At 56.6% G+C, this 25,639-nt stretch overlaps 3 protein-coding genes and 1 long non-coding RNA gene across 9 annotated transcripts; 2 read left to right on the plus strand and 2 right to left on the minus strand.

Annotated features, from left to right (window-relative positions):
• Positions 1-592: 592 nt before the first annotated feature.
• REC8 (REC8 meiotic recombination protein) lies at positions 593-7,950 on the plus strand. Of its 2 annotated transcripts, XM_046008128.1 has the most exons (19): positions 593-2,620; positions 2,693-2,761; positions 2,888-3,030; positions 3,125-3,200; positions 3,309-3,429; positions 4,250-4,334; positions 4,692-4,771; positions 4,995-5,127; positions 5,214-5,286; positions 5,369-5,454; positions 5,601-5,650; positions 5,987-6,133; positions 6,451-6,517; positions 6,614-6,762; positions 6,949-6,997; positions 7,225-7,291; positions 7,385-7,516; positions 7,597-7,703; positions 7,809-7,950. In XM_046008128.1, exons 1-19 carry the CDS (start codon positions 2,565-2,567, stop codon positions 7,898-7,900), a joined length of 1,782 nt encoding a protein of 593 aa, XP_045864084.1. In that variant the 5' UTR covers positions 593-2,564; the 3' UTR covers positions 7,901-7,950. The 2 variants fall into 2 exon arrangements, 1 of the variants encoding a protein (XP_045864084.1); XR_006818673.1 differs by lacking the exons at positions 7,597-7,703; positions 7,809-7,950 and having other exon boundaries at positions 6,949-7,093; positions 7,385-7,428.
• Positions 7,951-8,201: 251 nt separating this feature from the next.
• Positions 8,202-17,134, minus strand: IPO4 (importin 4). Of its 3 annotated transcripts, XM_046008123.1 has the most exons (30): positions 16,757-17,127; positions 16,585-16,671; positions 16,378-16,457; positions 16,256-16,297; positions 15,690-15,819; positions 15,406-15,585; positions 15,107-15,172; positions 14,892-14,993; positions 14,722-14,805; positions 13,866-14,030; positions 13,726-13,779; positions 13,459-13,568; positions 13,055-13,163; positions 12,755-12,884; positions 12,511-12,624; positions 12,296-12,409; positions 11,933-12,053; positions 11,652-11,763; positions 11,429-11,544; positions 11,242-11,319; positions 11,108-11,165; positions 10,901-11,006; positions 10,607-10,800; positions 10,413-10,457; positions 9,884-10,009; positions 9,584-9,792; positions 9,336-9,468; positions 9,147-9,251; positions 8,443-8,512; positions 8,202-8,342 (listed from the first exon to the last, which is right to left on the minus strand). In XM_046008123.1, exons 1-30 carry the CDS (start codon positions 16,823-16,825, stop codon positions 8,212-8,214), a joined length of 3,240 nt encoding a protein of 1,079 aa, XP_045864079.1. In that variant the 5' UTR covers positions 16,826-17,127; the 3' UTR covers positions 8,202-8,211. The 3 variants fall into 3 exon arrangements, 2 of the variants coding, with proteins under 2 accessions (XP_045864079.1, XP_045864080.1); XM_046008124.1 differs by lacking the exon at positions 9,147-9,251 and having other exon boundaries at positions 8,211-8,342; positions 16,757-17,131; XR_006818672.1 differs by lacking the exons at positions 8,202-8,342; positions 8,443-8,512; positions 9,147-9,251 and having other exon boundaries at positions 9,884-9,984; positions 16,757-17,134.
• Positions 16,386-17,469, plus strand: LOC123943786. Its single transcript, XR_006818674.1, has 2 exons — positions 16,386-16,478; positions 17,292-17,469. It is a non-coding gene; the product is annotated as an uncharacterized LOC123943786 (long non-coding RNA).
• TM9SF1 (transmembrane 9 superfamily member 1) lies at positions 17,171-23,386 on the minus strand. Of its 3 annotated transcripts, none has more exons than XM_046008125.1 (6): positions 22,318-23,386; positions 21,671-22,032; positions 20,258-20,879; positions 19,638-19,823; positions 18,410-18,683; positions 17,171-17,839 (listed from the first exon to the last, which is right to left on the minus strand). In XM_046008125.1, the coding sequence occupies exons 1-6, from the start codon at positions 22,328-22,330 to the stop codon at positions 17,446-17,448; spliced, it is 1,851 nt and encodes a 616-aa protein (XP_045864081.1). In that variant the 5' UTR covers positions 22,331-23,386; the 3' UTR covers positions 17,171-17,445. The 3 variants fall into 3 exon arrangements, with proteins under 3 accessions (XP_045864081.1, XP_045864083.1, XP_045864082.1); XM_046008127.1 differs by having other exon boundaries at positions 21,671-22,047; positions 22,346-23,385; XM_046008126.1 differs by having other exon boundaries at positions 22,346-23,383.
• Positions 23,387-25,639: the final 2,253 nt, after the last annotated feature.

A 25,639-nucleotide genomic window follows, 5' to 3' on the forward strand; every position in this document is an offset into this window, starting at 1 on the left:
TTAGCATCTCTCCTTCCCTCCATGAGAACAGGGACTTGTTTTGTTCATTGCTCTATCTTCAGTGCCTAGAGGAGTGCATGGCACATAGTAGGCATTTCATAAATTCTTGTTGAATGGAGGGATGGATGAACACATTACTGTTATCTCCTACACTAGTTTCTAAGTACCTTTTTTTTTTTTTTTAAGATTTATCCATTTGAGGGGCGCCTGGGTGGCTCAGTGGGTTAAAGCCTCTGCCTTCAGCTCAGGTCATGATCCCAGGGTCCTGGGATCGAGCCCCACATCGGGCTCTCTGCTCAGCAGGGAGCCTGCTTCCTCCTCTCTCTCCCTGCCTGTCTCTCTGACTAGTTGCAATCTCTATCAAATAAATAAATAAAATCTTAAAAAAAAAAGATTTATCCATTTGACAGACAGAGATCACAAGCAGGCAGAGAGAGAGAGGGAAGCAGGCTCCCTGCTGAGCAGAGAGCCCGATGTGGGGCTTGATCTCAGGACCCTGGGATCATGACCTGAGCTGAAGGCAGAGGCTTTAACCCACTGAGCCACCCAGGTGCCCCAAGTTTCTAAGTACTTTAAGGGTAGATGCCCCCACTTTGCATCTATCCTTAAGGTAGATGCATCTACCTTCATTTCCCAGTGTGAACTTACAAACAGTGACAACATACGCGACTGAAACAATTTGTATTATGTAGAAACTCATTTAGCCAAGCACAGTGGAATAGGTACTAGAAACGCTGGAATTCAAGAGAGCAGAGTTCCCAACCAGCCTGTCATTCGGGAGCTTTGTCTTCTGGGAAAAACTGTCATGTGGGCCTCTCTGTTTTCTCATCTGTAAAAGCAAGTGCTGTAAAGCTTACAAGGACTAGATTTTGAAATCTCTGTCAGCCTTGGCTGTCTGTGGTTGTAAATTTGGGGCAATTGCATATTCATTTGAGAAATGTTTCCTGTGCTAGTTTCCAGGAACTTGTTGAAAAAGAAAAAGAAAAAATATATATATACTTTTAAGATTTTATTTATTTGATGGAGAAGGAGAGAGGGAGCACAAGTAGGGGGAGTGGGAAAGGGAGAAGCAGGCTTCCCACTGAGCAGGGAGCCCAATGTGGGACTCCACCCCAGGACCCTGGGATCATGACCTGAGCCAAAGTCAGCTGCTTAACAACTGAGCCACCCAGGTGCCCTTCCCCCCCCCCCCCACCAAAAGATCTTAATGTCAAGAGCTCCTAGACTGAAGGAACAAAATAAAACAGGGTCAGCTCTGCGCCAGTAAGAGCTGAGTGTTAGAAGCAGAAGCATGCCCTGGGGTCAAGGCTGGGAAGGGCATTTTAAGCCAAACCCAGCGGCCATACAAAGGCCAGGAGGCGGGAAAACAAAGAATTTTGGGGGCCAGATGGCTTTTTTATGGGGGATGTATGCCTTGCATCCCACAAAGCTGAGGTCTGTTTCAGCCGGGAGAACATTCACTATTAGAAAACAGCCAGAGGGGGCATGCCCACAGCCCAAGTTGTTCAAGTTTAGGAAATGACTGAGCATGTTTCCCGTGAGATCTGACTTCTTCCTCATCCATTTGCGGTGTCCCCGAGGCCACCTCACACCGTCTCCACCTGCCCAGCTGAGGACAAGCCCAAGGCTGGACACAGAGGCAGACCAATCTTTGGTACTTGGTGGGTTTCAGGAGAAAGGGCAAGGTCTAACCTCAGGTCAGGCACCCGGAATGGGGCAGAGCCCTTGCCCTGGGCATGACCCGACCTTCTCTAGTGGTCGAAATGGCCTTGTTACCAAGTTTGCTGCGGGGGCGAGGTTAGGACTGGCCCCTCGCTCATTGGTCGGCAGAGAGGTGCCACCGAGAACCCTTGTTATCAGAGGCTAGAAAGAGAGCCCATTGGTCAGGACACCTCACAATGGCCCCCGCAGCACGCAGGGTTCTTCTGATTGGTTCGCTGTCTGCCTCGGGAGACACCTGTTGCCTAGACCCCAGGCGGGCTACTTGGTGCCCTGAAACCCAGCGCTCCCAAGCCCAGCCTTGTTCCCCATTGGCTGCCGTGGGGGCCGCCGCCATCTAATGACGAGGGAGGCGCCGAGTCCCGGAGCGCGCGCCCCCTGCGGCGGGATCTAGGGCAGCTGGGACTGCAGGTGCATAAGCTGAGTGCAAGGCCCGGGAGCCCGGCACCCCTGCAGAGAACCCCGTTCTCTCTCGGGACCTGACCTAGGGCCCAGCCCCGGCCTGCGCTTGGGGAGCTCTGCCTCTCCAACCTGGAACCCGACCCGGAAGGCCTCAGTAAGTTCGAAGCAGCCACGCGGCGTGGGAACCCACTCCCGGCGGCAGAGAGGGGCCTCTCGACTGCTGCGTGTGCGGTCCGCGCCTCCGTTTACTTCTCGCCCTAATTGTTGACCTACACCTGAGTGTTCATCTGTTCCTTTACCGGGCGTTCTGGGGCTGCCCCTCCTGCTGCCTCTCCAAGCCCTTTGCCCCGACGGCGGTGTTTGGAAGCCCCGTGCCACAAAGAATTCGGATTGAGACCCCAGCAGAGGAGTGGTGGAGACGAGGGTGAAAGCCCGGTGGGACAATGTTCTACTATCCCAACGTGCTTCAGCGCCACACTGGCTGCTTCGCCACCATCTGGTAAGGCCTGGGCTGTGTGCGCCGGGAGGGGCAACCCAGGGGCCCCAGCCTGACACCCCCCACCCCTTCCAGGCTGGCAGCGACTCGTGGCAGCCGGTTGGTGAAGCGCGAGTACCTGAAGGTGAACGTGGCGAAGACCTGGTAAGGCTGGGAAGGGGAGGAGCGGGCAGGCCTGAGTGGGCAGGAGAGGTGGTGCTGGATGGGGTGCGCCAGGCTGCGGGGCTGGGTCTTGGAGCAGTGGTGATCGGGGCACGTTGTCCCCCACAGTGAGGAGATCCTCAATTACGTGCTGGTACGAGTTCAGCCCCCGCTGCCCGGCTTGCCCCGGCCCCGCTTCTCCCTCTATCTGTCAGCCCAGTTGCAGATCGGCGTGATCCGGGTCTATTCTCAGCAATGCCAGTACCTCGTAGGTAAGGTGGGCAAGGCTCAGATATGGGGCAGAGTCGCCTGGCCCTGCGGCAGCGAGGCGAGACGTGCTCTCCACCTTGCCCTCCCTGCCCGCAGAGGACATCCAGCACATCCTGGAGCGCCTACACCGTGTGCAGCTGCAGATCCGCATGGATATGGTGGAGACTGAGCTGTGAGTGCCCCTGGGGACTGGACCACTCAGCATTGGGTGGGGATGCTCCCTGCTTGGGTCGGCCCTCTGCCTCAGTGCTGGACAGCTCACATTCTCTCTTGGTCTCAGACCCAGCCTGCTGCTTCCTAACCGCCTGGCCATGATGGAGACCCTGGAAGGTGCTCCAGACCCCTTTTTCGGGGTGATGTCTGTGGATCCCACACTTCCCAGCCCCTTCAGTATCCCTCAGGTAGGGCTCGTTCCCCACAGATGCCTCAGAGTGGCGGGCTGGCAGTGCGGGAGGGGAGTGCTGTTCCTGTGTCTGACACTGAGGCTCGGGAAGGGGGCCTGCCACAGCTTTCCCCTCCAGGAGTCCGTGCTGGGGGACTGTCACGGCAGACCCCTTCAGACAAAGCAGCCCTTGTCCCACCTTCTCACCACACAGTTCCCACTGCCAAGGCTCTTAGCCAGGCCCTTAGCATCGCAGCCTTAGGTTTCTGTGCCCATGTCTCCCTCTATCCATGTCCTGATGCATCTACAGCTTAAGACAATGCTACTTCCTTCTTTCAAAGACACCTCTGGCTCCCCACTGCACACAGCCCTCCATGCCCCTAACGGTCACCCTCGTTCTACACTAGTTAAGTCCCACATGTCTTTAGCAGGCCTGGCTCCAATGTTTACTCCTTTCTAGGAGGCTTTATCTCTGGCCAGAGCCAGATGTTGCTTTGGAACTGAGCACATTGCTAGTGCCTTGTCTCACCCCTTGTGCTGACTTGCTAGGGTCCTCTACACACTGGTTTTTCTGTTAGACCATAGGCTCCTTGAGATCTTTACCCCCAACACTTGACATAAGAGTGCAGTGCTTCCTGCACAGAAAAATGGACAAAGTCTAGATAGTGGGGGCAGGAATGGGAGGAAAAGAGAGCAGATGGTGAGCAGGCTCACTGTGTGCTGGTGTCACAAAGCTGCGGCATGAACGAAGATTTTCGTTTGCTGTCTGAATAAGGTTGTGGAGGTGGGAGAACGGGCCGAGGATGAATCCTCCCTTTTGTCCCCAATCCTCTCCAAAGATTCGACAGCTCCTAGAAGCTGCAGCCCCAGAGAGAGAGCTTGAGGAAGCCCCGCCTGAAGTCCCCGTGGAGCCTAGGAAGCCTGGTAAGCAGAGAGCCTCTTTCCTGGGAGAGGCCTCAGAAGGCCCAAGAACTGAAGACCATCTTTGAGCTTCTCTTAAGAGCTAGGCCCTGTGAGGGGCATTCCGTTTGTGTCACCTCACCTCATCTCTGCCTCACAAGAGTCCTATGAGATCAGAATTCTTATTGCCATTCTCCAGAGGAGAAAAGTGAGGCCTATAGTGCTTGAGCAACCTAGCCAGGGTCAGATTGCCAGTGACTGGCCAGGGCCTGACTAGAACCCAGGTTGACTCGATTCCAGAGTCTGTGCTTTGGCCGCCTCATGTGGCATGGGAAGCTGGAAAGCCACAGAGGGGTTGATGTGACTTTCCTGCCCCTCCAGACAGGATCCCGGTGACTGTGGTGTCTCCAGAGGCCATCACCCTCCAGGAGGCAGAGCCCATCCGCATGCTGCAGATCGAGGTAAGCTGTCCTCTTCCAGAGAGGCTGAGGCCTGAGTCCTGCCTCTGGTGGCCCCACCTGCCTCATGTTACCCTCCTGGCTGCGAGTCCTGCCTTCTCATCTCCATGCCAGCACTTCCTGTGCCTGGCGACCCCCTGCTGCCTGCCTCTCAGACCCAGTGTCCTAGAGCTACTTGCCCTTTTCAGCAAGGGGACTGCATCCCCTCTTCTTACTCTCTTGCCAGGGTGAACAGGATCTCCCAGAGGTCAGCCGCCGAGACCTGGACCTGCTGATTGCTGAGGAAGATGAAGCCATCCTGTTAGAGGAACGGCGAGGCAGGCCTCCCCGGGAGCGAAGGGCACGACCGGCCCCAGAGGGTCAGTGCCCTGGCATGGGCAGGCTGGGCCTGGGCAGTGCTCCCAGCTCCTCCTGTATGCTCTAAGCCCCAGTCTTCTCTCTGCAGAGTCCAAGGAGGAGCCCCGGGCCCTGGAGGGGGAAATGGCAGTACCCCCGCTCTCACCTCCAGCTCTCGCACCGTAAGGGCAGGATCCCCTGGGCCAGGTAGGGAGCTAGTGCTGGGAGGGGTAGACTCATTTCTCCTGCCCATTTTCCCCTCAGGGTGGAAGAGGCAGCAGAGCCACTTCCAGTCCCGGCCCCCGAGGAGGTGAAGCCAGTAGGCTGGGAGCCCGAGGCCCTACTTACTGGTGAGTGCCCATTGTGCCTGCAGCCTTCCTGGGGCTATGTGCACAGCTGCCGCCACCCAGTTGAGGGGAGGCCTTCTAGCTTCTGGCCTGGGCAGCTGCCGGGACAAATGCCTGTGGCAGAGCCATGACCTAGAGTGTTGTTGCAGAGGTGACCCCCCCGCCAGAGCTGCGTCTGCCAGCCCCACTCAGCCCAGAGGTGAGTAGTGCCCCTTCCAAGCTTTCTCCGCCTCCTTGCCCTCCTCTCCCAGAGCTGCTAATCTGTATTCAGCTTCCCCAAGCCCTGGGCCACTGCTAGCCTCTCTAGGATTTGTGCAAATTGGTAGAAAGTGCCCTGTTCACTCTCCATTTTATTTAGCCTGCACTCCCCATGTGGGCCCCCCCATGTGAGGTCAGAGCTGCACCCAGAGGCCCTGCCCAAGCCCTTTCCCAGGGTGCCTCTGGAGTGGGGATGTGGGGCGTGTTTTGCAGCCCACCAAGGTGACAAGAAAAGGAGTAATGGGTAGCCTTGGCCCTGCCTCCCCTCCCCATTCAGAGGCGGCAGCCCCCGGTGCCCCCATATCCTCGGAGTCCGCCGGCTCGCCGCCGCCGCCGCCAGTTATTGTTCTGGGACAAGGAGACTCAGATCTCCCGGGAGAAATTCCAGGAACAACTGCAAACCAGAGCCCACTGCTGGGAGTGTGTGAGTGCAGCCCAGGCCCTACGGGTGATGGAGGAAGGCAGGGAGGGCTCAGGGCCGTAGGTGCTGGGGAGGAACTGGAAACAATCCCCAAAGTGCATGTGTTCCAGGTTTACAGACAACTCTCCTTGCTCTTTTAGTGACCCCACGGAGCACATGCCTGGGCACCACATAGCAGTAGGCGGGGCAGGCAGGGGCCGGAGCCAGCATGGGGGGTCAGAGGTCTTGGAACAAATCTTTGCAAGGAAGTGGAGAAGGGGCAGTGAGGAGGGGCTCCCTTCTAACTGGGCTTCTGGCCTCCCCCTCCACCCCCCATGCAGCCAAAGGTGCAGCCTCCCGAGAGGACCATCAGGAGTCCCACGGAGCTATTCCGAACCCCAACTCATGGTAAGGAGTTGGCATGTGGGGCCTTCTGAACCCACAGTCCACTGTCTTGGTGTTCCTCACACCTCAGACCCCATCCCTGCCACCCCTCCCTCCCAGCTGGCTGGCTCCCCCCAGAACTGCTGGCTCTCTGGACACACTGTGCCCAGCCACCCCCAGAAGCACTCAGGCGAAGGCCACCCCCGGAGCCTGAGGAGGAGGTGGCAGCTGAAGAGGAAAGGAGGATGGAAACTCTGAGCGATATTGAGGTAACTGCATCCTCTTCCTGCTCCTTTGGGAGCCGGCCCACTTCACCTGAGTTCCCGCAGGCTGCCTTCTGCCCACCCGAGCCAGTGGTGCCAGGTCCTGTCCTCGAGCGCAGGCCGAGACTGCGTCACCCTGCCCCAGGTGCTTCTGTGATCTCCAGGGCTTAGTTCTCATTCTCCCATCCCCAGGTCCCGAGGGAGGCCCAGGAGCCCAGCGGGCCCCTCATGCTGTCTTCAGGTAGGCACCTGAAGGGAGAGAGCCACCACCACAGCCACTGTCCCAGGGAACGGGTACCGTAACTGCGAACAGTTTTTACTAGAGGGAGCACCTAACGTAAGGGAGCCCAGATCTCTTCCTTCTTACAAGTCACTGCACAGCAGTCACATCGAGTGTGACCAGGGGTCCGCAAGGTCCCGACCGCTCTGATCTAAGCAGACCCACTCAGGACCTTCCCCTCCCAACAGAGCTCTCTCTAGAAGCGGTGGAGGAAGAAAAGTCCCGCACCAGCCTCATCCCCCCAGAAGAACGTTGGTAAGCTACCAGTTCGGGGGAACTCAGGGTGGGGCCCTCGTCCATGTCACAGCTGCCACCTCCCCTGCTCCCCCGACTGCTCTGTCCTTCCAGGGCCTGGGCTGAGGCAGAGCAGCCCGAGCCCCCTGCACTGCCTGTGGTGCCTGAGGTCCCGGAAGTGGCCCTGGAGTTGCCTTCAGTGCTGCCCTTGGAGCCCGAGCTGCTGTCGCTGGAGGCCCTGTACAGGTGCAAGGAAACACTGCCAGGGGAGGGAGGGGGGCGGTGGGCAGGCTGGGACTCCAGCTGACCATTCCTGATCCCTACAGGGCTGTGGCCCAGGAGCTGCAGGCCAACAGGGAGCCCGATTTCGACAGCCTGGTGTCCCCACTCAGCCCCCGCTGGATGGCCGCCCGGGTATTCTACCTGCTCCTGGGTGAGTATGGGGACATGCGGGCCCATGTGTGGGGCGAGGACACATAGGCCCAAAGGCTGCTGCAGGGATCTCCCCTGACTGGCCCCATCCTCTTCTCTTGACCAGTGCTGGCGGCACAGCAGATCCTCCGCCTGGAACAAGAGAAGCCATACGGGCGCCTCCTCATCCAGCTGGGGCCCCGGTTCCACAGTGCTTAGAACTGACAAAGCTGCCAGGAAACTGGCCACATTAAACCTGTCTTGCCTGCTTCGATTCTGAACTCTGTGCTTCTTGCTCTCAGAGCTACCGGTCAAGCAGAAACCGAACTGCCTTTATTAGGGTAGGATGTCAAGACTCCATTTGCACTGTCCCACAGCATAACAGACCCAGCCCCAGAGATACCCCCATAAGGCAGCAAGCGGGGCTGAGACCCAGAATCTTTGGTAAGGCGTGAGCTGAAACAGGGCTGAGAGGTGGTCCTGGGGCCTGGGCAGGCTCTACTCTCTCTGGCCTGGCTGCAGCCCCCAGTCTAGGTGAGGCCCAGGGCGGCCTGGAGTTCCTGAGCTTTGTCACCAGGCAGCGAGCCCAGGGCCGAGTGGAAGCTGTCAGTGTGCTGTCGGGCCAGGAACGTCAGGAGCAGCAGCAGTGTAGCCTTGGTGTCTGCGTGGAGAGCGAAGAGGGAGAGAGCGGGGAGGCCTGGCCTGCAGGTCCCTAGCTGGCCCCCACCTCCCCCCGCCCTGCCCACTGCCACCCCCCTCACCTGGTGGGATCTTATTCTCAGCCAGGATGAAGCTGCAGATGCGCAGGAGCTCAGGAGCCACATCTACAACCTGTGGGGTGGGGGAAACAGGCTGACTTGGGGGTGCCAGCAGCCCTGGGCCCTGGGCCCGAGGAGAGCCGGAGTCTCCTGCTAGGGATATACACGTGATACTGTTTCACATCTGAGACAACTGGGAAACCCAAGAAGGACCCATGAAACATGGTGGGAGTAATTTTTTTTTTTTTTTGAAGGAGACAGACGGTGACCAAAAGAAGCCCAGACACTCAGAGGAGGTCCACCAACACAGCAGGCTCTGAAGGTGCGGGACAGAGGTGAACAACACAGGAATGTGGGCACCCAAGTCCAAACCTAGCTGGTTGGTGCAGATGAATCTCATTCAGAAAGCAGAGCTGCTCTAACTGGAAGGGACAGGGAGGGTGAGGAACATTATAGGAAGGAACCCCCCAGTGTAGGAAGTCAGCCCAGGGAAGCTGTGACTACTGTCTCACACCAGAGGGTGCACAGGGCCAGTGAGGATGGGGTCACCCGAGGGAAAACTGCCGCACCGCGAGGGGGCCCGGCCGCCGACCCTGGCAGAGTAAGGACAAAAGAGTGTCCAAGGGCAGTTTAGACTGTGACTGTGTCAGCTATAAGGGAGGCCAAGCCCGCCTCTGGCTGGAGCGTAAAGCTCCCCTCCGACTCACCTGGTCGGGGCTGCTCTGGTACAGGAAGCTGAAGAGGTGCCCTATGGTGACCCACTCCTCCAAGTCCTCCTTAAGGGGCAGGGCGTGCAGCAGGGCAGCCAGCACCTGGACACAAAGAGGCCTCAGGCCCCTGTTCTGCCTCCTTCTACCCTACCCCCGCAGCTTCTGGGCCTTGCCCCCAGCCCTCACCTGGGGCTCCGGTTTCCTTGTGGGACTGGCCATCAGCAGGCGGGCCAGTGCCCCGCAGATGTTGTCACGGACGCGATCGTGGCGCTCCCGTGCCAGGAGGGGCAACAGCAGCCCCAGCAGCTTGGGGAAGTATCTGGTTCCACAGTCAAGGAACAGGCCCCACGGCAGACCTCTCCCATCCTGGAACCCCAGGGATACTCTCCACTCCCCACTGGCCGCCCCCACCGCCTCCCGCAGCCCAAGGATACTCCTGAGCAGGCCGACCCCCATGCTCTGCCAGCACACCCAGCCCGAAGACCGCATTGCTCCGCACCTCAGGGTCAGCCTCCCGGGCGGTGCTCAACAGCACAGGGAGCAGCCGGGACACGAACTGGGCTGAGGCGCCACCCAGGCCCTGAATGGACTCTGCCAGCGTCCCCACAGCAAAGGACTTCTCTGCCACCGTGCAACCTTGTTTCTGGTGGGGGAGAAGATTGCGAGTCAGGGTGGGGCCAGGCACTGGACACACAGGCAGGACGGAGTTGGAGGCCAGGGCGCAGAGCACTCACCGTCTTGCATAGCAGCAACGGCAAGAAGCTGGCGAAGAAGGGGGCAAAGGCATCTCCCCCCGCCGCAGCGGCCAGAGCAGGAATAGCCTCTCCAGCATGCTCTAGCAACATGGCGTCATACTCAGCCTATAGGGCCGGGTCAGAAGCTAGGGTACCGGGGCTAGCTCTGCTGCAGAGGGCAACCCCCCCTCCAAGTGCTCTGCCATCGCCACAGGTGGCCCCCAGGGGTGGCCCTGGGTTGATGGGATTGGGCCCTGCCAGGCTGGACTCCTGTGAAGCCCAGCGTTCTCTCCTGGTGAACCTCCTCTCCTCTCTTGATCCCATCCTCCCTGCCCCCAGACCCTCACCTGCGAAAGCCTTTCCAGAACCTCTGCTGCCTTCATGGGAGCAGGGATGCCTTATTCAGAGCCATAACCAACCTTTTAGCAGCCCTGGCTCCCTGAGGCCAAGCCCGGGGACACTGTCCATCCCTGCTCTGCAGACACCCCAGGGACAGCCTGCTCCCACCGTGTGCCTCCCACACTCTCACCTGCTCCTCTTCCTCCTCCTCCTCCTCGGGGTCCTGACAGGCTGTCTGCAGGAGAAGAGTTCAGCTCAGCCTGGGCTCTCTGGTCCCTTCTCTCCATGATGGGGATGTGGGGGGAGGCTTGACCTGTAGCCTCCAACCGTCCCTGCTCCGGGCCAGGCCAGCTCCTCGCCCCGCAGCCCACCTGCCCCGCTCACCTTCCGCTGCAGCACGGCCTTGAGCATGCCACAGAGCTCAGCGAGGCGCCCGGGGGGCTGCAGTGCGAGGGGCCCGCAGCCGCGCAGCACCCCCGTCAGTGCCTCGAGCACGGCCATCACCACCTGGCGCTCCCGCTCACTGCTCACTGCCTGCATGTAGGATGGCACCACCCGGGCCAGGGCGACCTGCAGAGCTGGGGACATCATTGGCTGAGGCCCCGGTTAAGCCCTGCCCTCCCCCGCCCCCCACCCCACCGTCCACGGTTTCTGGAGGCCCCATTCTCTGCTGCTCACCCGCGGTATTGGGTTCCGAGGGGCAGCTCTGACAGGCCTTGTGAAGTGCACAGCAGAACTGCCCTAGGGCCTCATGGGCTGCCTTCCGCACGTTCAGGTGAGGACACTGAGGGATGAGGACGGGCAGGACAGGCCTGCCATGTTCATGGCCAGCGCAGGGCCCCTTACCCCGGGGACCCCACCCGCTCCTTCCACTGGCCCTCTCACCTCCAGCAACTTGAATACTTCTTCAAAGACACTCTCCATGTATGGAAGGAAGGCCACACTGTAGATAGACACACAGCCATGGGGAAGGAGCTCCCAGGTGGGGTTCCCAGTGTCAGGAAAGGGCCAAGGCTCACCTGGTGTTCACCGAGATCTCCCCCAGAGCAGCACAGGTGTCTTCCTTCTCATCGAAGAAGGCGTTCTCCACGCTGTACCTGCAGTAAGGTGGGGGATGGCAGTGATCAGGCACCCCAGCGGGGGCAGGGGCACAGGGCCCTTGCCCAAAGCCAGGGTTCCTCTGAGCAGAATGGCACCCCTCCGCACCCTGAGATCTCAGAGTCATCCTCCTCTTCCTCATCCTTGTCCATGAGCTCCTCCTCTTCCTCCCCATCACTCTCGTCGTCAAACAGAAGGAAGGAGCTGCTTCCGTCATACTGAGGCTGGGCAGAGGAGGTGCAGCAGGGACTTGGGCTCAGCTGTGCCCAGATGATTGCCACCCCAGGGCTGCCCTTCCTGAACCAACTCTACCCACCCATTCCCTGCTCACCACAATGCCCTCCGTGGAACGCAGGGACAACAGCATGAGCGTGGTGATCTGCGGCAGGTAGGGTGCCAGGCCCTCCCCCATGAGCCCTGATAAGGCTGCGAACAGGCTGTACCTGGTGGAGGCAGGTGAAGCCATACAGTTCCGCCCGCTGGAGCCAGACAAAATGGGGAAGCCCGGGAAAACCCACAGTCCAGAACCAGGACCAGGTTCTGGGCTCAGGGCTGGGGATCCAGTGGGCAGGCAGGAGGCACAAGGTGGGGGCAGGATGGGGGCTCACTCACGTGCAGCGCCGCAAGTCAGGGTCGTCTACCTGGTCACACAGGCCCAGCCCCAACTGGCAGCACTCTTCAGCCAGGGGCCTCATGGGCTCCCCCACTGCTCGAGCCAGCACCCCCAGCGTCTCTGTGGGGACAAGGGCCAGGTTAGTACTAGAAGGCAACCATGAGCCAGAGGGACACAAGGCCAAAACCTGGGGGACCGAAGACAGCACCTGGGGGGTAACTGAGCAATCCCACTGGTTTCTAGGTACAGTGGGAAGAGTGCCTCCTTGGATGGGAATATATCTGTGCTGGCCTGGGGGAGATCCTCATGAACCCCTTGGCCCTTCCCCGGCACTGGGAGCCCCGCCTGAGCCCTTTATGCACCCAGGCTCTGGATCTGCACAGGCTGGAGGTCCTCGTGGCCTGTCAGCAGGAATTCCCGCAGGTGCTCCATGATGGTGGGGAAGTAGGGCAGCAGGGAGGCCTGTGCAGCTGTGGCTGGGGGACAGAAGGACAGAATCAGAGCTGGAATGAGAATCACCGGGACCACGTGCCACAGGCTCCGTAAGGGAACCCGGTACCCGCCGCCTTCTCCTCACCAATGGCTCCCAGGGCGCTCACAGCCAGCTCCTTGGCCCGGGGGCTGCTGGGATTCCTCAGAGGCTGCAGCATGCACTCCATCAGCTCTGGAAGGTAGGGCTGCACCTTGGGACCTGTGGGAAAGGGCAAGCCTCTAACACCCAGCCCAGGTCTCGCAGCCTGCCACACGTCTCCCTGCCACAGGCAGCACGTCCCACCCCTTCATCCAAAGTGACAACTCTGTCCCCTCCCTCCCACACCTACCTAGGTTCTCCACGAAATTCTCCAGGGCATAGCAGGCCTTGGCGAGGTGGTTTGTGTGCCCAGGAGGCACCGACTTCAGGTAGGCGAGGAGCAGTGGCATCACCTCCCCTGCATAGCTGCTGATGTGGGGCTGGGGAGGGGTAAGGAGGCCCCGAGTCAGCTGACCGGGGCTGTGCCCTCAAAGCACCCCACGAAGTGCAATGGCGGCAGGGATGGATGAAGAGATGAAGCTGAGGGGAAGCTGGTCCTGGGGATGGGTGGGGTCTGCTAGGGTGGCAGCCCACGTTCAGCCTCACTGACCTGGAGGTTCTCCGAGAACTGGCCCAGGGCAAACAGTGCAGCATTGCGGACCACCTGGGATGGGTCCTCCAGGCCCTTGCATATGATCTGCAGCAGTGGGGGCAGCAGCCTGGGGGTGTAGAAGCCACCGATGCTGGCTGAGGGACGGGGCCAGAAAGCCCCAGGCTGAGCCCTGCCCCTTATTTCCCGGGCGAAACCAGGGCAATGTCAACTGACAGCAGGCACCACCCCCTGCTCTTCACAGCTGAGGCAGCCATTTCAATTATCTTTCAAACCAGAGCACTTGTGAGGGGAAATGCTCCCCATACTTAAGCTCCAACAGCCATGAGAGACTAGGACCATCATGGGCCGTGGGGTGGTCCTCCCCATGGCCCGCCCTCCCTCTAGGACAGAGGAACAGGCACCTCTGCCTGATGTGGTCACCAGCTCCATCGGACAGCACGGCCAGCACTAGGAGGCCAGCCTTGCGCTGGTACGGTCTTTCACTCCGCAAGGCCTCTTCCAGCACAGGCATCTAGGGGAACGGATGGTTCTCTGCTGAAACCCTGGTCCAAGTCTGCCCATTCCTGCCGCAGCCCTCCACACCTGCCAGGGCCCGAACAGCCTCAGTGGTGGGAAACTAGGCACACTGAGGGAGAGGGAGGGGCACCGGGAGGACAGACCATTCTTACCAGCAAGGGACAGAGCTTCTCCGGGGGCAAATGTAGGGCCAGCATGTCCACAACCTGAAAAAGATCGGGAAGACTTTGCTGGACTCCATCTCTGCCCCACAGCGACCTAACCGCCTGCCCCAACCCGTTGCACATCTCACCTGTACAGCAAAGTGCTTAGGAGTCTCTCCTACCAGCCCACTCTCCAGTTCTTCCTCTTCCGAATCCTGGTCCTCAGGATCCAGCTGGCCCAGGGCAGGCTCAGCAGCCATAATGGGGAAAAGGGTGTGTAGTAAGGGTGGCAGGAGACGATTCTTCAGTAAGGCCTTGTAAGGGAAGGTGGAACCATGTCCCTGAGAATCTGCTCCCGAGATGGACTCACAATAAAAATTCCAGCCTTGGGCACCTGGCTGCCTCAGTATGTTAGGCGTCTGACTCTTGACTTTGGCTCAGGTCATGATCTCAGGGTCATGGGATCGAGCCTCCCATCGGGCTCCATAGTTGTCAAGGAATCTGCTTGAGATTGTCTCTCCCTCTCGTTCTGTCCCTCCCCCTGCTCATGTGCACACAGCTCTCTAAAACAAATAAATAGGGGCGCCTGGGTGGCTCAGTTGTTAAGCATCTGCCTTCGGCTCAGTTCATGATCCCAGAGTCCTGGGATCAAGCCCTGCATCAGGCTACCTGCTTGGTGGAGAGCCCATTTCTCCCTCTCCTACTCCCCCTGCTTGTGTTCCCTCTCTCACTGTATCTCTCTCTGTCAAATAAATAAACAAAATCTTTAAAAATCAAATAAAAAGTGATATAATAAAATAAAAAAATAAGTCTTAAAAAAAAAATTCCAGCCTCCTAGGCCACAAAGGGTCCAGCAGGAAACTCCCAAACTCCCAGCCAGGAGCTAGAGTGAGGCCAGATCAAGTTTTGAAAACTGCAAGATACCTCCGAGATGAACAGAATGTCCCAGAAATTAGCCCAAGGATGGAAATGGGGGTGCAGTCATGTGCAACACAGAGTACTCACTTTGCTCTTGACTTTGACCAAGAAACTGAGGCAGCAGAGAATCCGTACGCGTATCGCATCACCCAGAGCCACATTTCTAGCCACCTGCCCAGAGATAAACTTGAATCAGAGACAGGCAAGGGAACTGCCAGCAAAAAAAGCACCGGAGGCTATGCCCATCCCCGGCTCACCTCCAGGCAGAATGTGAGGACTTCAGAGAGGTGGGAGGTGATGATGGGCACCTCTGACTCCAGCAATTCATCCAGGGCCTCCACAGCCTCACAAGCCTTTGCCTGCCAGCCAGTCAAACAAGTCACAGGGTTACCATTGGGTTACTTCAGTGGACCAGGCCGTGTGCTCCTATACTCTCCTCAAAACAGAGCTCTTGCCCGAATGTTGTCCTCACCTCATCTGCAGAGATCAGAGTCTGCATGGCCACAATGAGCTTGGGCACCAACATCCGTGCAAGAGGCTGGAGGGAAAAAAGCATAATGCACGCTCACTCATCCCAGGCCCCAAAAGCTGGCCGCATCCTCAAAGCCTGGACACAGAAGCCCAGGTACAGCCGCCCATAGTATCCCCTCTCAACTGCTAGGGACGGCAAATGGCAGAAAAAGAGTCTGAAATAGTTCTGCATCCTGCAAGGGTAAGGACATGGAAGCTCTGAGGACAGGGAGCCAGGGAAGGGGAGGACCCACATCTCACCACATCATCAGTGCCCAGGTAAGGGGCCATGGTGGTCAGAGTGCGCAGGGAGTAGAAGAGGAGCCCAGGAGACCCCACCTCACCAAGGGTCTCATTCAGAAGCCGAAGAAGCTCCCGGTGGTGGGGTTGGAAGGCCTCAGGCCGGGAGGTCACCACCACACTTAGCAGCAAAAGTCCCATCTATCCAGGTGCAGGGGATGAGAGAGAAAAGCTTATATGGTCTATCCAGCCGCTCAGTCCCTCTCTCCCTTTCTCCCTCCCACCCACCCACCATGTGCTAGTACCTCTCTCTCTGGGATATGGGGGCTGTGGGTACTGTGCTGAAGAAGCTGCATGAGCTGAGGCCAGGCCTCCAGGCCTTCCTTTCGAAAAATGGTGGCTGAGAGCTGGGCCAGGCTAAGGCTCACAGAGTGCCTGCAAACAGGAGAGATTGCCCCCGACCCCCAATCACTCTCCAATACCCTCCCCAGCACATGCTGGGCCTGCCTCCATGAGGTGGGCAGGACAGAAACCTCCAAGTGTGGGCAGAGGGTCTGCCAAGTTGGGACACATAAGAGGGTGGCTCACAGGGAGACCAGCAGCAAGGTGGGTGTGTAGTCTGGTGAGCCTGAACTCATGCAGACTGAAATTAGGTTCCATTTTTCTGATTCGGGTTTAGGAGACCATCACAACCCATTCTCATGAAATTTAGTCTTCAACAATCTTAAAATCCTTGCTCCACTCTTGGTTTAGAACCGACATCTTTCCCCCTCCCCGGCCCTGTCTAAAGCTGAAAGACAAGGCAGAAATCCACAGAGAGTCTCAGCCTGGAGGGAGTCAGGATCCCAAGAGGAGGCAGGTAGGCACTTACTCGGTCTCCCTCTGAAAGGCGGTCAGGACCAGGGACTTGAGGCTGGAACACAGGTGGCAGGTGTGGGTACTTGGCCCGCCTAGGAGCCGCCTCCGCCCGGCCCCGCCCCTGGCCCCGCCCACCTCTCCCGGTGCTCCGCCGCCAGCAGTCGCCAGCGGGTGCTCAGTCGTCTGCGGGTCAGCACGGCCGCGAACTGGCGGATCTGGGAAGAGGAAGCACGCATGTGAGGGTCCGGGCAGGAAGGGGCTGGGCGGGCCGCAGGGGGGCAAGCTGGGGCTCGACCGGTGGCGTACTATGGGACGCCCCGCGGGAAGGGCCAGGCGTCTCACCTGAGGGTCGACCGCCGAGGCGAGCAGGTCGTAGAGGGCGGGCAGGGCGGCGGGGTCCCGAAGAGCGGTCTGGAGCTGCTCGGTGGCCTGGGAGGAGTCCCGGAGTCAGAGTCGGGGCTTTCCCACCACCTCCTCCCGTTCGTCCCGGCCCGGTCCCCCCGCCGTCCCGTACCCGGCGGATGCGCTCGGTGTCCGGCAGCAGCAGCTCCCGCAGGATCTGCTCCAGCCCGGCGGGCTCCATGGCAGCAGCCGAGCCGCCGCTACTGGGTCGGGAGGGGGGAGGGACAGCACGTGGAGGCCCTGAAACCCGTTTCCGGCGGAAAGGGCGTTGCTCCTCGCCCCTCCCGTCGCCACGGTGATTCAACTCGCTTTCCACGAGGAGCTTCGGCTTCGCCACTTCCGTCGGCCTTCCGCGGAAACAGGCCCCGGCACCGCAGGTTCCCCGGGACGAGAGTTCCCAAGCTCCGCGGAGAACTCGCGTTCCGTGCGTTCCGCGGCCGACCCAGCTTCCTAAGGGACAGTGCCCATAACGGCAGGGCTCAAGTTCCTATATCCAGACCAACCCCCCCCCCCCCCAACTACAGGATCCTTTTTCTTAATAAATTTTATTTTGATAATTGTAAAAAGAAAAGTCAGGATCAAAACTAAAGGCAACTTAAAAAGTTCAAATATATACTCCTTATATAATAGAGATTTGTAATTTTCAGGCTCTCCGGGGGAAAGGAGGCCCAAAGGGCAAAGGGGAAGGCAACAATGCCATCACACAATTCAGTCAATTAGAAGAGATGTTGATAAGAAAGATCAGTGAGCCTCTGGACATGAAGAATGGGAGAGAAGAGCAATAGTTTTGTCACCCAAAACTCAGTCCATCTTGAGGTTAACATAGATATAACGGATGAACTTTAGGGAAGAAAAAAAGGAGATGGTGCCTAGCATGAGAAAGAAGACATAACCAGTGAGTAAGGAGTAGCCAAAAAACTCTACTGTCTGTACCACCCCTGACATGTTGGAGCGCCGGGCATAGTAGAAAACGGAGTAGAGGAAGATGAAAAGCCCAGTGGAGCCAACACTCAGCACAGATCGCCACCACCAGCGGTAATCCTCCCCAGACAACTGGAAGTAGGTGAGCGCAATGGAGATGCACGCCCCCACGCTCAGCAGGATGGCGAAGACAAAGAAGAGGATGCCATACAGAGTGTACTGTTCCCGACCCCAGACTGTGGCAAAGATGTAGTAGAGCTCCACAGAGATGGCACTGTGAAGAGAAGACACGACACACCACATTAAAGGGCTGTACACCGCCAGCACAGGGCCAGCTCCGCACCCAGCCACCACCCCTCCGTGGTACCGGGTCACTGTGGAAAGTGGGTCTGCTCCAGTCCCTGCCCTGGAGTGCCTGGCTCCATGGGGACTCTTCTACCCATGACTCGTCGCGGTCGTTTCAAGAACATCTGCCCTCATCAGTTGAGAGCAAGGATCTTGCCTGTTTGATTTTCTGCTGTATCATCTGCCTGACACTAGAGGTCCTCAACAGATTGAAAAATCAATGACGTGGGCTTCAAGCACCACGTGCTGCCTGTGGACACTAAAGTCAGGAACCAGAAAGATGGTGAAAGGGTGCAGTGTCTCCGGAGAGCTTCCTAAGTGAGACACCCTCCCCTGTGAACTGCTTCAAGCAGAGTCCTGCTTGGAGAAAGGAGGACCCATTTAATGATCTCTTTCTGGTAAAGCTGAACCAGGGATTATCACTCTTGTTGGGTGAGGGTCCTGGGAAAGGAAAAGTCAGGAACCTGAGAGTGATGGCCATGGCATAAAGGGAGGATACCTGAAAGGCAGGAAGCCTCCAACAGTCATGTGGATGAGTGTAGACTTGTACCAGGGCTGGGGTGGGATTTCCCGGGCGATATTCTTGGTGCGACAAGGTGCGTCAAAGGGGCTAGCATTGTTCTTCCCGAAGATGCCTCCGATGACCGTGAGGGGAAAGCCCACCAGCAGCCAAACTGTCAGCAGCAGCAGTATGGTGGTGGCTGGCAGAGCCTGTGTCGAACCATTAGCCCAATGCACCGAGTTCACCACACTCCATGTCAGGAAGAAAGGCACTGCAGGGATGGGCCCCCAGAAGGAGGGTCAGCAGAGAGAAGTTGCACCCCTGGAACCACCCACTCAGACTAGTCCTGACTGGGAGAGAGGGTGTGAGGTATCCTGCTCCCAGACAGACCTCCGCCCTGCCACAGCCTGTAGTTTCCGTTCCTTACCTTACCAACATCCCCTCCCCCATCCATTATCATTAAAGAACAAGGCAACTGTTAACGCTGTTACATAATGATCTAAGAGTAACACAATCCACCTGCCTCCAAGGCCCTATCCCTCTGTGGTATCCTATCCAGGATTCCTAGCATGAGACATCCCTTTGGATTAAGGCCCTGTTTTCAGAAAGCTCTGGTTCAAACATAAATGTGATAAAATATAAATCAGGCAGGATTGGGAACACAAAAGGCTTAGAATGCACACTACTACTGCCTTTGAAAGGACAAACTGGCTTGTAAGGCTAGAGTCGGGTAGCCACCTCCAAATAAAATACTTTTTTTAAGGGGGGGAGTATCAAAAAACAAGTTCCCAAAAGAAGTGTTATTTCACTCTTGATGTAATCGGTCAAGATACGGGATCTTGAGTCACAGTGCCTAGGTATGAAACCCGCTCCACTCCCCCTTAGGAGTGTAATGTCAGGCAAATTACTTAACCAGCCGGAAGTTCATTTTCCTCATCAGTAAAATGGGAACAATATTACCTTCACATAGGATTACTATGAGGATTAAATGAGAGGAAGGTGTGTCGAGTGCTTACCATGCTGCCTAGAACATTTTGCAAAAGAAATGCATTGTCTTCTGAATGGTTTTCTTTCTTTTGCATATTTTTATTGCTTTGAAGCAATAAAAATAGAGAAAATTGCTTCAAAGCAATAAAAATAGAGTGCTTTGAAGCACTCTATTCCGGGTTCCACAATGTGTTCTAAGTTTCTCACATTGGCCCACCAGGGAAAGGGCAGTCCTCACCAGAGAAGAGGCTGGTGGTAAGAATGATGTTCCACACCCAACGCTCGCCTCCAATCTGTCGGTAGAAGTGGCTGGACACGTAGCCAGAGATGCAGCAGGTCAGGGCATACAACAAGATGGCTGCTGAGTTAATGGCCCCATGACGGTGCACATTGAACATGCCCAGCAGCGCCATGACAATAATGCCTGCAGGGTGGTAGTGGAAAGCCTGTGTCAGGTCTTAGTCTATCCCTTTTCTGGTAATTTCAGAGGAATCGGTCCCCTTCCACCCAGACCCAAGGTCTATCCCCTAATTTTGTTGTCTAGCAGACCCACAACTGAATATACACATCCTTTCTTTCTTTTTTTTTCCAAGTAAGCTCCACGCCCAGCATGGAGCCCAACGCCAGGTTTGAACTCATGACCTTGAGATCAAGACCTGAGCTGAGATCAAGAGTTGGATGCTTAACCGACTGAGCCACCCAGGTGCCCCATTCACCTCCCTTTTGAGGTCACCCCACCCCCCTTCGGTCTGCCCCTCACCTTGGACAGAAGAGAAGATCTGCAGATCTTTCCAGAACAAACCACCTGCTTAGTTCTACCCCTTGAGAGAAATCCCTGATTAATTTTTATCACCTCACCAGTGCCAAGGGCCAGGAACTGGGCACCCACACCAAGCACAGCACAGAGCAGACCACGGTATGGAGGGAAGCGGAAGACATCTGTATGGATAATTTTCCAGCCATTGTCACCTTGGTCAAAGTCATCACCAGAACCTGCAGACGTAGTCTCCTCATCTAAGTTGTATCGAGCCAGGTCATTTCGAAGCACACGCATGAGAATGACAGCCACAAAACCCACCAGTAAAAACACAAGCACCATGGAATTGATGATGGACAACCAGTGGATTTCCAGTGTTCTGGGAAAGAAACCACCATCATCACCACGGCGCCTGTCACTCCGACGTTCCACTGAAGTCTCAGACCAGCGCACACTGTAGGTGTGGGTGAGGCCTAGGAACTCATCGGGTCGTAACCCATCTAAGCTGTGGGGCTTGACGTCCCGCACTGAGACATTGGCAAATATAATTCGATCTCCATGGAATTCTAGGTGGAAGTCCAAATGGGTCCAGAGCCCTATTTTGTGGCTGTGAGGCAGGAAGCCACTCTCCTCCATGTAGCCCACAAAGCCACGGATTGGCAAGTCGTCCACTACAAATTCGAAGTAGTACAGTTCCTCAATGGCCTGGCGAAGTTGTTCCACCTACAAAGAGTAAGTCAGGAGTCAGACATGGCCTCCCCAGGCAGAGGGTTAGAGCAAAGTTTCACAATTTGGACACCACTCATATTTGGGGCTGGATAATTCTTTATTGCAGGGAGCTGTCCTGTCACTATAATAAGCATCATCCCTGGCTCCTTCCCACTAGGTGTCAGTAGCCACCCCAACAGTGACAATCAAACTTATCTCTAGTAGACATTGCCAAATGTCCCTTGAGAGACAAAATTGAACTGCCCCCTGTTAAGAACCACTGGGTTAGACCCTAGTATGCTGGGATTCTCCAAAGACAGCAATATGCCTTGATAGGGATTAAGGTGTAGAAAAAGGAGAAAGGCAAGGTGGAAGAAGGTCTGGGTAAACTAAAGAAAAGTGCCCTAAGATAGGATCTGCTAAAGAAAAAAGCATCACAGGAAAGATAAGCATGTAAAGGAGCTAGTTAAGAAAGCCAGTAAGTAGGTATGGAAGGAAACAACTATGCAGCAGTGACAGGGGGGACCTTATTACCAATAAGCAGCTTAGAGTCAGGAGCTCTGGGCTCTAGTATCACCTCTGTAATTCAATATCCAAGAGCAGTCTTGGAAAAGTCTCTCATGAGCAAGTATGTCTCTTCCTCAACTGAATGCAAACAATACCACGAGTCCTGCCTACCAGTGGGGTTGTAGTTAGAATCGAGTTGGATCATTTCCATAGAGGTGCTATAAAACCAGAAATTAGGAGGTACTCTTATGAGTCCCTGGGAGGGAGGGCTAAGCACTCGCCAATGCAGAGAGGCTGACCTGTGCAGAACTGAGCTGCATGTGGCACAGAATTCTCTTCTCCACATTCTCCCGAAAGCGTATCTCGTACAAAGACTCGGCCATTCGGTCCCCATCCAGCACTTCACCCAGGCTAAGGCTTTTGTGACGGATCTTCTCAGGGCAGCAGACCGGAAGCTGATAGTAGTGATAAGTCTCCTGAGGGTTGTGGTAGGGTCCCACTTTGTTGACGTAGAGAATGACGGGGTCACCAGCCTTGTAGTGTGTCACACCTTCCACCCCTGGCTCATAACCTGAGCCCAGCAGCAGTATCAGGACTGGGAACCACTGGCAGCTCCAACGCCGCGGCTGCCCTAGGACTGTCATCCTTAAGCCAGTGGAACCTGTTTAGGGGAATCCTGCAGTTATGAAAAGCAGGGATCAACTCCTGACGCCCCAGGTCAGGTCCTTCCAAACGAAGCCCCATAGCTCCAATCTCTCCCCCTGGCCGCTCAAACCCTCCCTCGGGAGGCCGCACCCCCGACCCCAACACAATGCTGTCTCTGTCCGCCTCTGCGTTCTCGTTCTCCGGATCTGGGGTCCCCGTCCCACAGTCCGCCTGCCCGGGACCTCCCATCGCGCCCAGCCCGTTTCCATGGCAACACCACGCGGCCTCGCGCCTGCGGCACCTTCCCGCGGCATCCGCGGGGTCCTCACCGCTCGGGTAGGGCTGGCCTCCGCGGCGCCCGCGGCCTCCGCGGCCCCGTAGCTGCCCTTGGGCTCCTGCCCGGGTCTCCCCCAGAGCAGCGCGGAGCGGCGGCCCGGAGAGGACCTGACGACCGACCTCCAGTGGGTTGGCCGCCGCGGCGCCTGATCGCAGCGGCTGTGGCCGCACCACGCGGGACGCCGCGCTCGGCTGACTGACGGGCTCCTCGATGAGTTTTCTCCAGCCGGGAGGCCGGCCCAGCTCCGGAGAGCCCGCTAGGCTCGGATAGTCCGCTCCCCCGGCGGGGCCACTGCACCGGCGATGTGCAGAGCAGCCCAGGACACGTCAGTCTTACCACTTCCGCCTCTCCCTCCGGGGCCTCAGCCCGGCGGAAAGCTCCTCGCTAGGAGCCGAGAGGGGACCACGCCCCCGCCGCTGAGGATGTGGCGTCTCTCGGCCGAAGGCTTCTCGGGCAGGGGCTACGGCTGAGGCGAGGCTGCGCGGCCGTGGACGCCCCTTCGGGGTAAGAGTCGCCGCTGGGCCGCCCGCCCGTCCCCGGGGAGACTTGGGGCCCGGGCGAAAGCCCGGGAGCCGCGTCCGCCGCCCGCGTCCAGTGACTGTCCCGGAGATGGAGCCGGGTTGGTGGCTGGGCCCACACCTAGCGGACGCCCGGAGCATTTGCCGGCTGAACCAATCGGACTAGCCCCGAACTGCAGAGGGCGAGCTCCGAGAGGCTTTTCGTGGCCCCAACCCGGGCGGGGCGGGGAGTGAGACTTTGGGAGTCACTGTGCTAGGACAGCTCGGGCACAGTCCGTGCAAGGGTCCTGGAGTCTGGATTTCTCCTCACTGCTCTCCCAATCCGTCACGAATGGTCTCCCGCCGAAATATAAATACGTGAATAAAAATATTTTTTCCCGGAGCTGCACCGGAGGCCTTCCTGGCCATATAAAGACCGTCCCATGTTCGAACTTAGGCAAGCCCGAGCCAGGTCTGGTGCGGAGGCAGGCAGAAGAGACAGGGTGTCACCCCTTTTTTCTGGTGAGTTGGGCAGCATGGTTATTGTTACTTGCAGGTAAAGAATCTGGGCATACGTTCAACTCTTTATTTTGGTTCGTATTTATCTGTGTACGTGCGAGCTTAATTTCGTATTGCAGGTTATTCCGGAAAAGTTTACCTTTGCCTGTCTCCGCTACTCCAAGGGCGTCTGCCATTAGGGGAGTTTTGAAGATCAGACCCAGGGTCAGTGACTTCCTTTTGGCCAGCGGGGTTAACATTTAAGGATGCAGACTTAAGGTTCCCTTTCCCCGCGGAAAGACGTATCTAGTGCAGGGGAAAATCCTAAGTGACTTCTGACCTGAAAAGTCCTCCATTTACCCTCTTCTGCCCTCTCTGACCCAGCCCTCCTCTCTGCAGGAGGAGGAGGTGAGGTTCTAGGAAGTAGGAGATTGAGTTTTTTAGCTAAATCAGTGAATTTTGTAATTAGAAAAGTAACTTAGAGAAGCCACAGACCTGGGACTGTTTCTCACTCCCCCATCCCAATCACCAGCCTCCTCAGATCAATGCTGTCAAGCCCCACTGCTGCTTATTTCCTCACTATCTTCCAAATACTTGCCCTCCACGGCTACCTCGGTTCAGGTCCCATCCTCTCTGACCAAAATTACCATGACAACCACCTTGCTAGTCTGCTGGGCGCGTCCACTCTGCTGCTGTAAAGATTCATACATCTACACACTGTATATACTATTCCCTGCAACAGTGGTTCTCAAATCTTGGTGTGCATCACATTCGGCTAGAAGCTTATTAAAAACATGGAGCTCTGGGTCCACAAAATCAGGAGGTGACTAGGCATCATGATTTTTTAACAGGCCCTGACTTTGACCATTTTGATCAAAATTTGACCATGAGTACACAGGAGAAACTCTAAAAGACTTGGTATATGAGGCCTGTCAGACCTGGATCTTTATTACTTCTCCCGGTACATTACTCTTTTGGAACACTATTCTGGATTCAAATTAGAATCTTCAATGTCATGTTCTCTCAAGCCTGCAAGCCTCATATGATTCCTTTGGCCTAGACAGCTCAGTCTACTGTTCCGTATTTACGTGCCTGGAGACTCCTCTTGAACAGTGCGAATGCCTCTTCTATAAAGCCTGCCTTTACATCTTCCAGTCTTTGTTTATAGCACTTTATCTCACTGTACCGTTATTTTACTTACGTGTCTGTCGTCCTTGCTAATTACTAACTACTTCCAGGAAGACTGTAATTTATCCATCTTTTTTTTTTTAAGATTTTATTTATTTATTTGACAGAGAGAGATCACAAGTAGATAGGCAGGCAGAGAGAGAGGGAAGCAGGCTCCCTGCTGAGCAGAGAGCCATGCGGGTCTCGATCCCAGGACCCTGAGATCATGACCTGAGCCGAAGGCAGCGGCTTAACCCACTGAGCCACCCAGGCGCCCCTGTAATTTATCCATCTTGATATCCTCAGGACTTAGCAGTGTTTTTGTATAAAGTAGGCTGCTTAGTACATGTTTTCAAATGAAGTGGTTTACCCACTGGACATGAGGACAGAGCTGCCACCAAACCACCTGTCTAGAGGAGCAGATGGGCAGGGTAGGGGGGGGGGGGGGAGTTGGGCTTCCTGACCACGGTGTGCCCTGGACAACCCATATTGCTAGTTTGAGAATGTAAATCTAGCTTCCAACAAACTTTGGAACTACCCTGCCAGCAGGATCAGCAGGCTCTCCATAGTAGGAATTTACCAGTAGCCTACCACATAATCTGTTGTAGGAATTGTTTTTGTAAGACAGTAAATCTCATTCTTCTGTTCTTTCCCTGCATGCCATGCTCCCACCTTGCTCACACACAGTCTTATATCCAGGTAACCCCTCTAGCAAGAGACCACAATCTCTTGTCCTCCGTCCTTCCCTCCAGACTTGTTCTTGTTTCATGGAGAATTCCAACCCCTCCTTTTGTCCCTCTGACCTTTTTCTAGCTTGTCTTTTGAACCCATGTGGCTTAGATTCTGCATTCCATCCTTTCAGCCACACCCTTGCCTGTGTTTTGATGCCTCTCTTCCATTCTTTCATTCCAGCTAGCAAGGGAAACCTTAATCTTGGGTTCATTTGTCAATATTCAAGCACCTATGGGGCGCCTGGGTGGCTCAGTCGGTTAAGCATCTGCCTTCGGTTCAGGTCATGATCCCAGGGTGCTGGGATTGAGCCCTGCATGGGGCTGCCTGCTCACCCGGGAGGCTGTTTCTTATGCTTCCTCTGCTGCTCCCCCTGCTTGTGCGTGCTCTGTCAA

This window comes from Meles meles, chromosome 6 (assembly GCF_922984935.1).
Source record: "Meles meles chromosome 6, mMelMel3.1 paternal haplotype, whole genome shotgun sequence".
NCBI lineage: Eukaryota > Metazoa > Chordata > Mammalia > Carnivora > Mustelidae > Meles > Meles meles.

Bases quoted from the DNA above. Each gene is read 5' to 3' on its own strand.
- REC8 (XM_046008128.1), top strand. From the start codon at position 2,565: ATGTTCTACTATCCCAACGTGCTTCAGCGCCACACTGGCTGCTTCGCC. The intron at 2,621-2,692 runs GTAAGGCCTGGG...CACCCCTTCCAG, and splicing joins GGCTGCTTCGCCACCATCTG to GCTGGCAGCGACTCGTGGCA. The intron at 6,518-6,613 runs GTAAGGAGTTGG...CCTCCCTCCCAG, and splicing joins ATTCCGAACCCCAACTCATG to CTGGCTGGCTCCCCCCAGAA.
- IPO4 (XM_046008123.1), bottom strand. From the start codon at position 16,825: ATGGAGCCCGCCGGGCTGGAGCAGATCCTGCGGGAGCTGCTGCTGCCG. The intron at 16,672-16,756 runs GTACGGGACGGC...GACTCCTCCCAG, and splicing joins ACACCGAGCGCATCCGCCGG to GCCACCGAGCAGCTCCAGAC. The intron at 13,780-13,865 runs GTGAGATGTGCA...GATCTTTTTCAG, and splicing joins CTAAGCACTTTGCTGTACAG to GTTGTGGACATGCTGGCCCT.
- TM9SF1 (XM_046008125.1), bottom strand. The intron at 20,880-21,670 runs GTCAGCCTCTCT...TACTCTTTGTAG, and splicing joins TGCAGCTCAGTTCTGCACAG to GTGGAACAACTTCGCCAGGC. The intron at 18,684-19,637 runs GTGAGGACTGCC...CCATCCCTGCAG, and splicing joins TACCACCAGCCTCTTCTCTG to TGCCTTTCTTCCTGACATGG.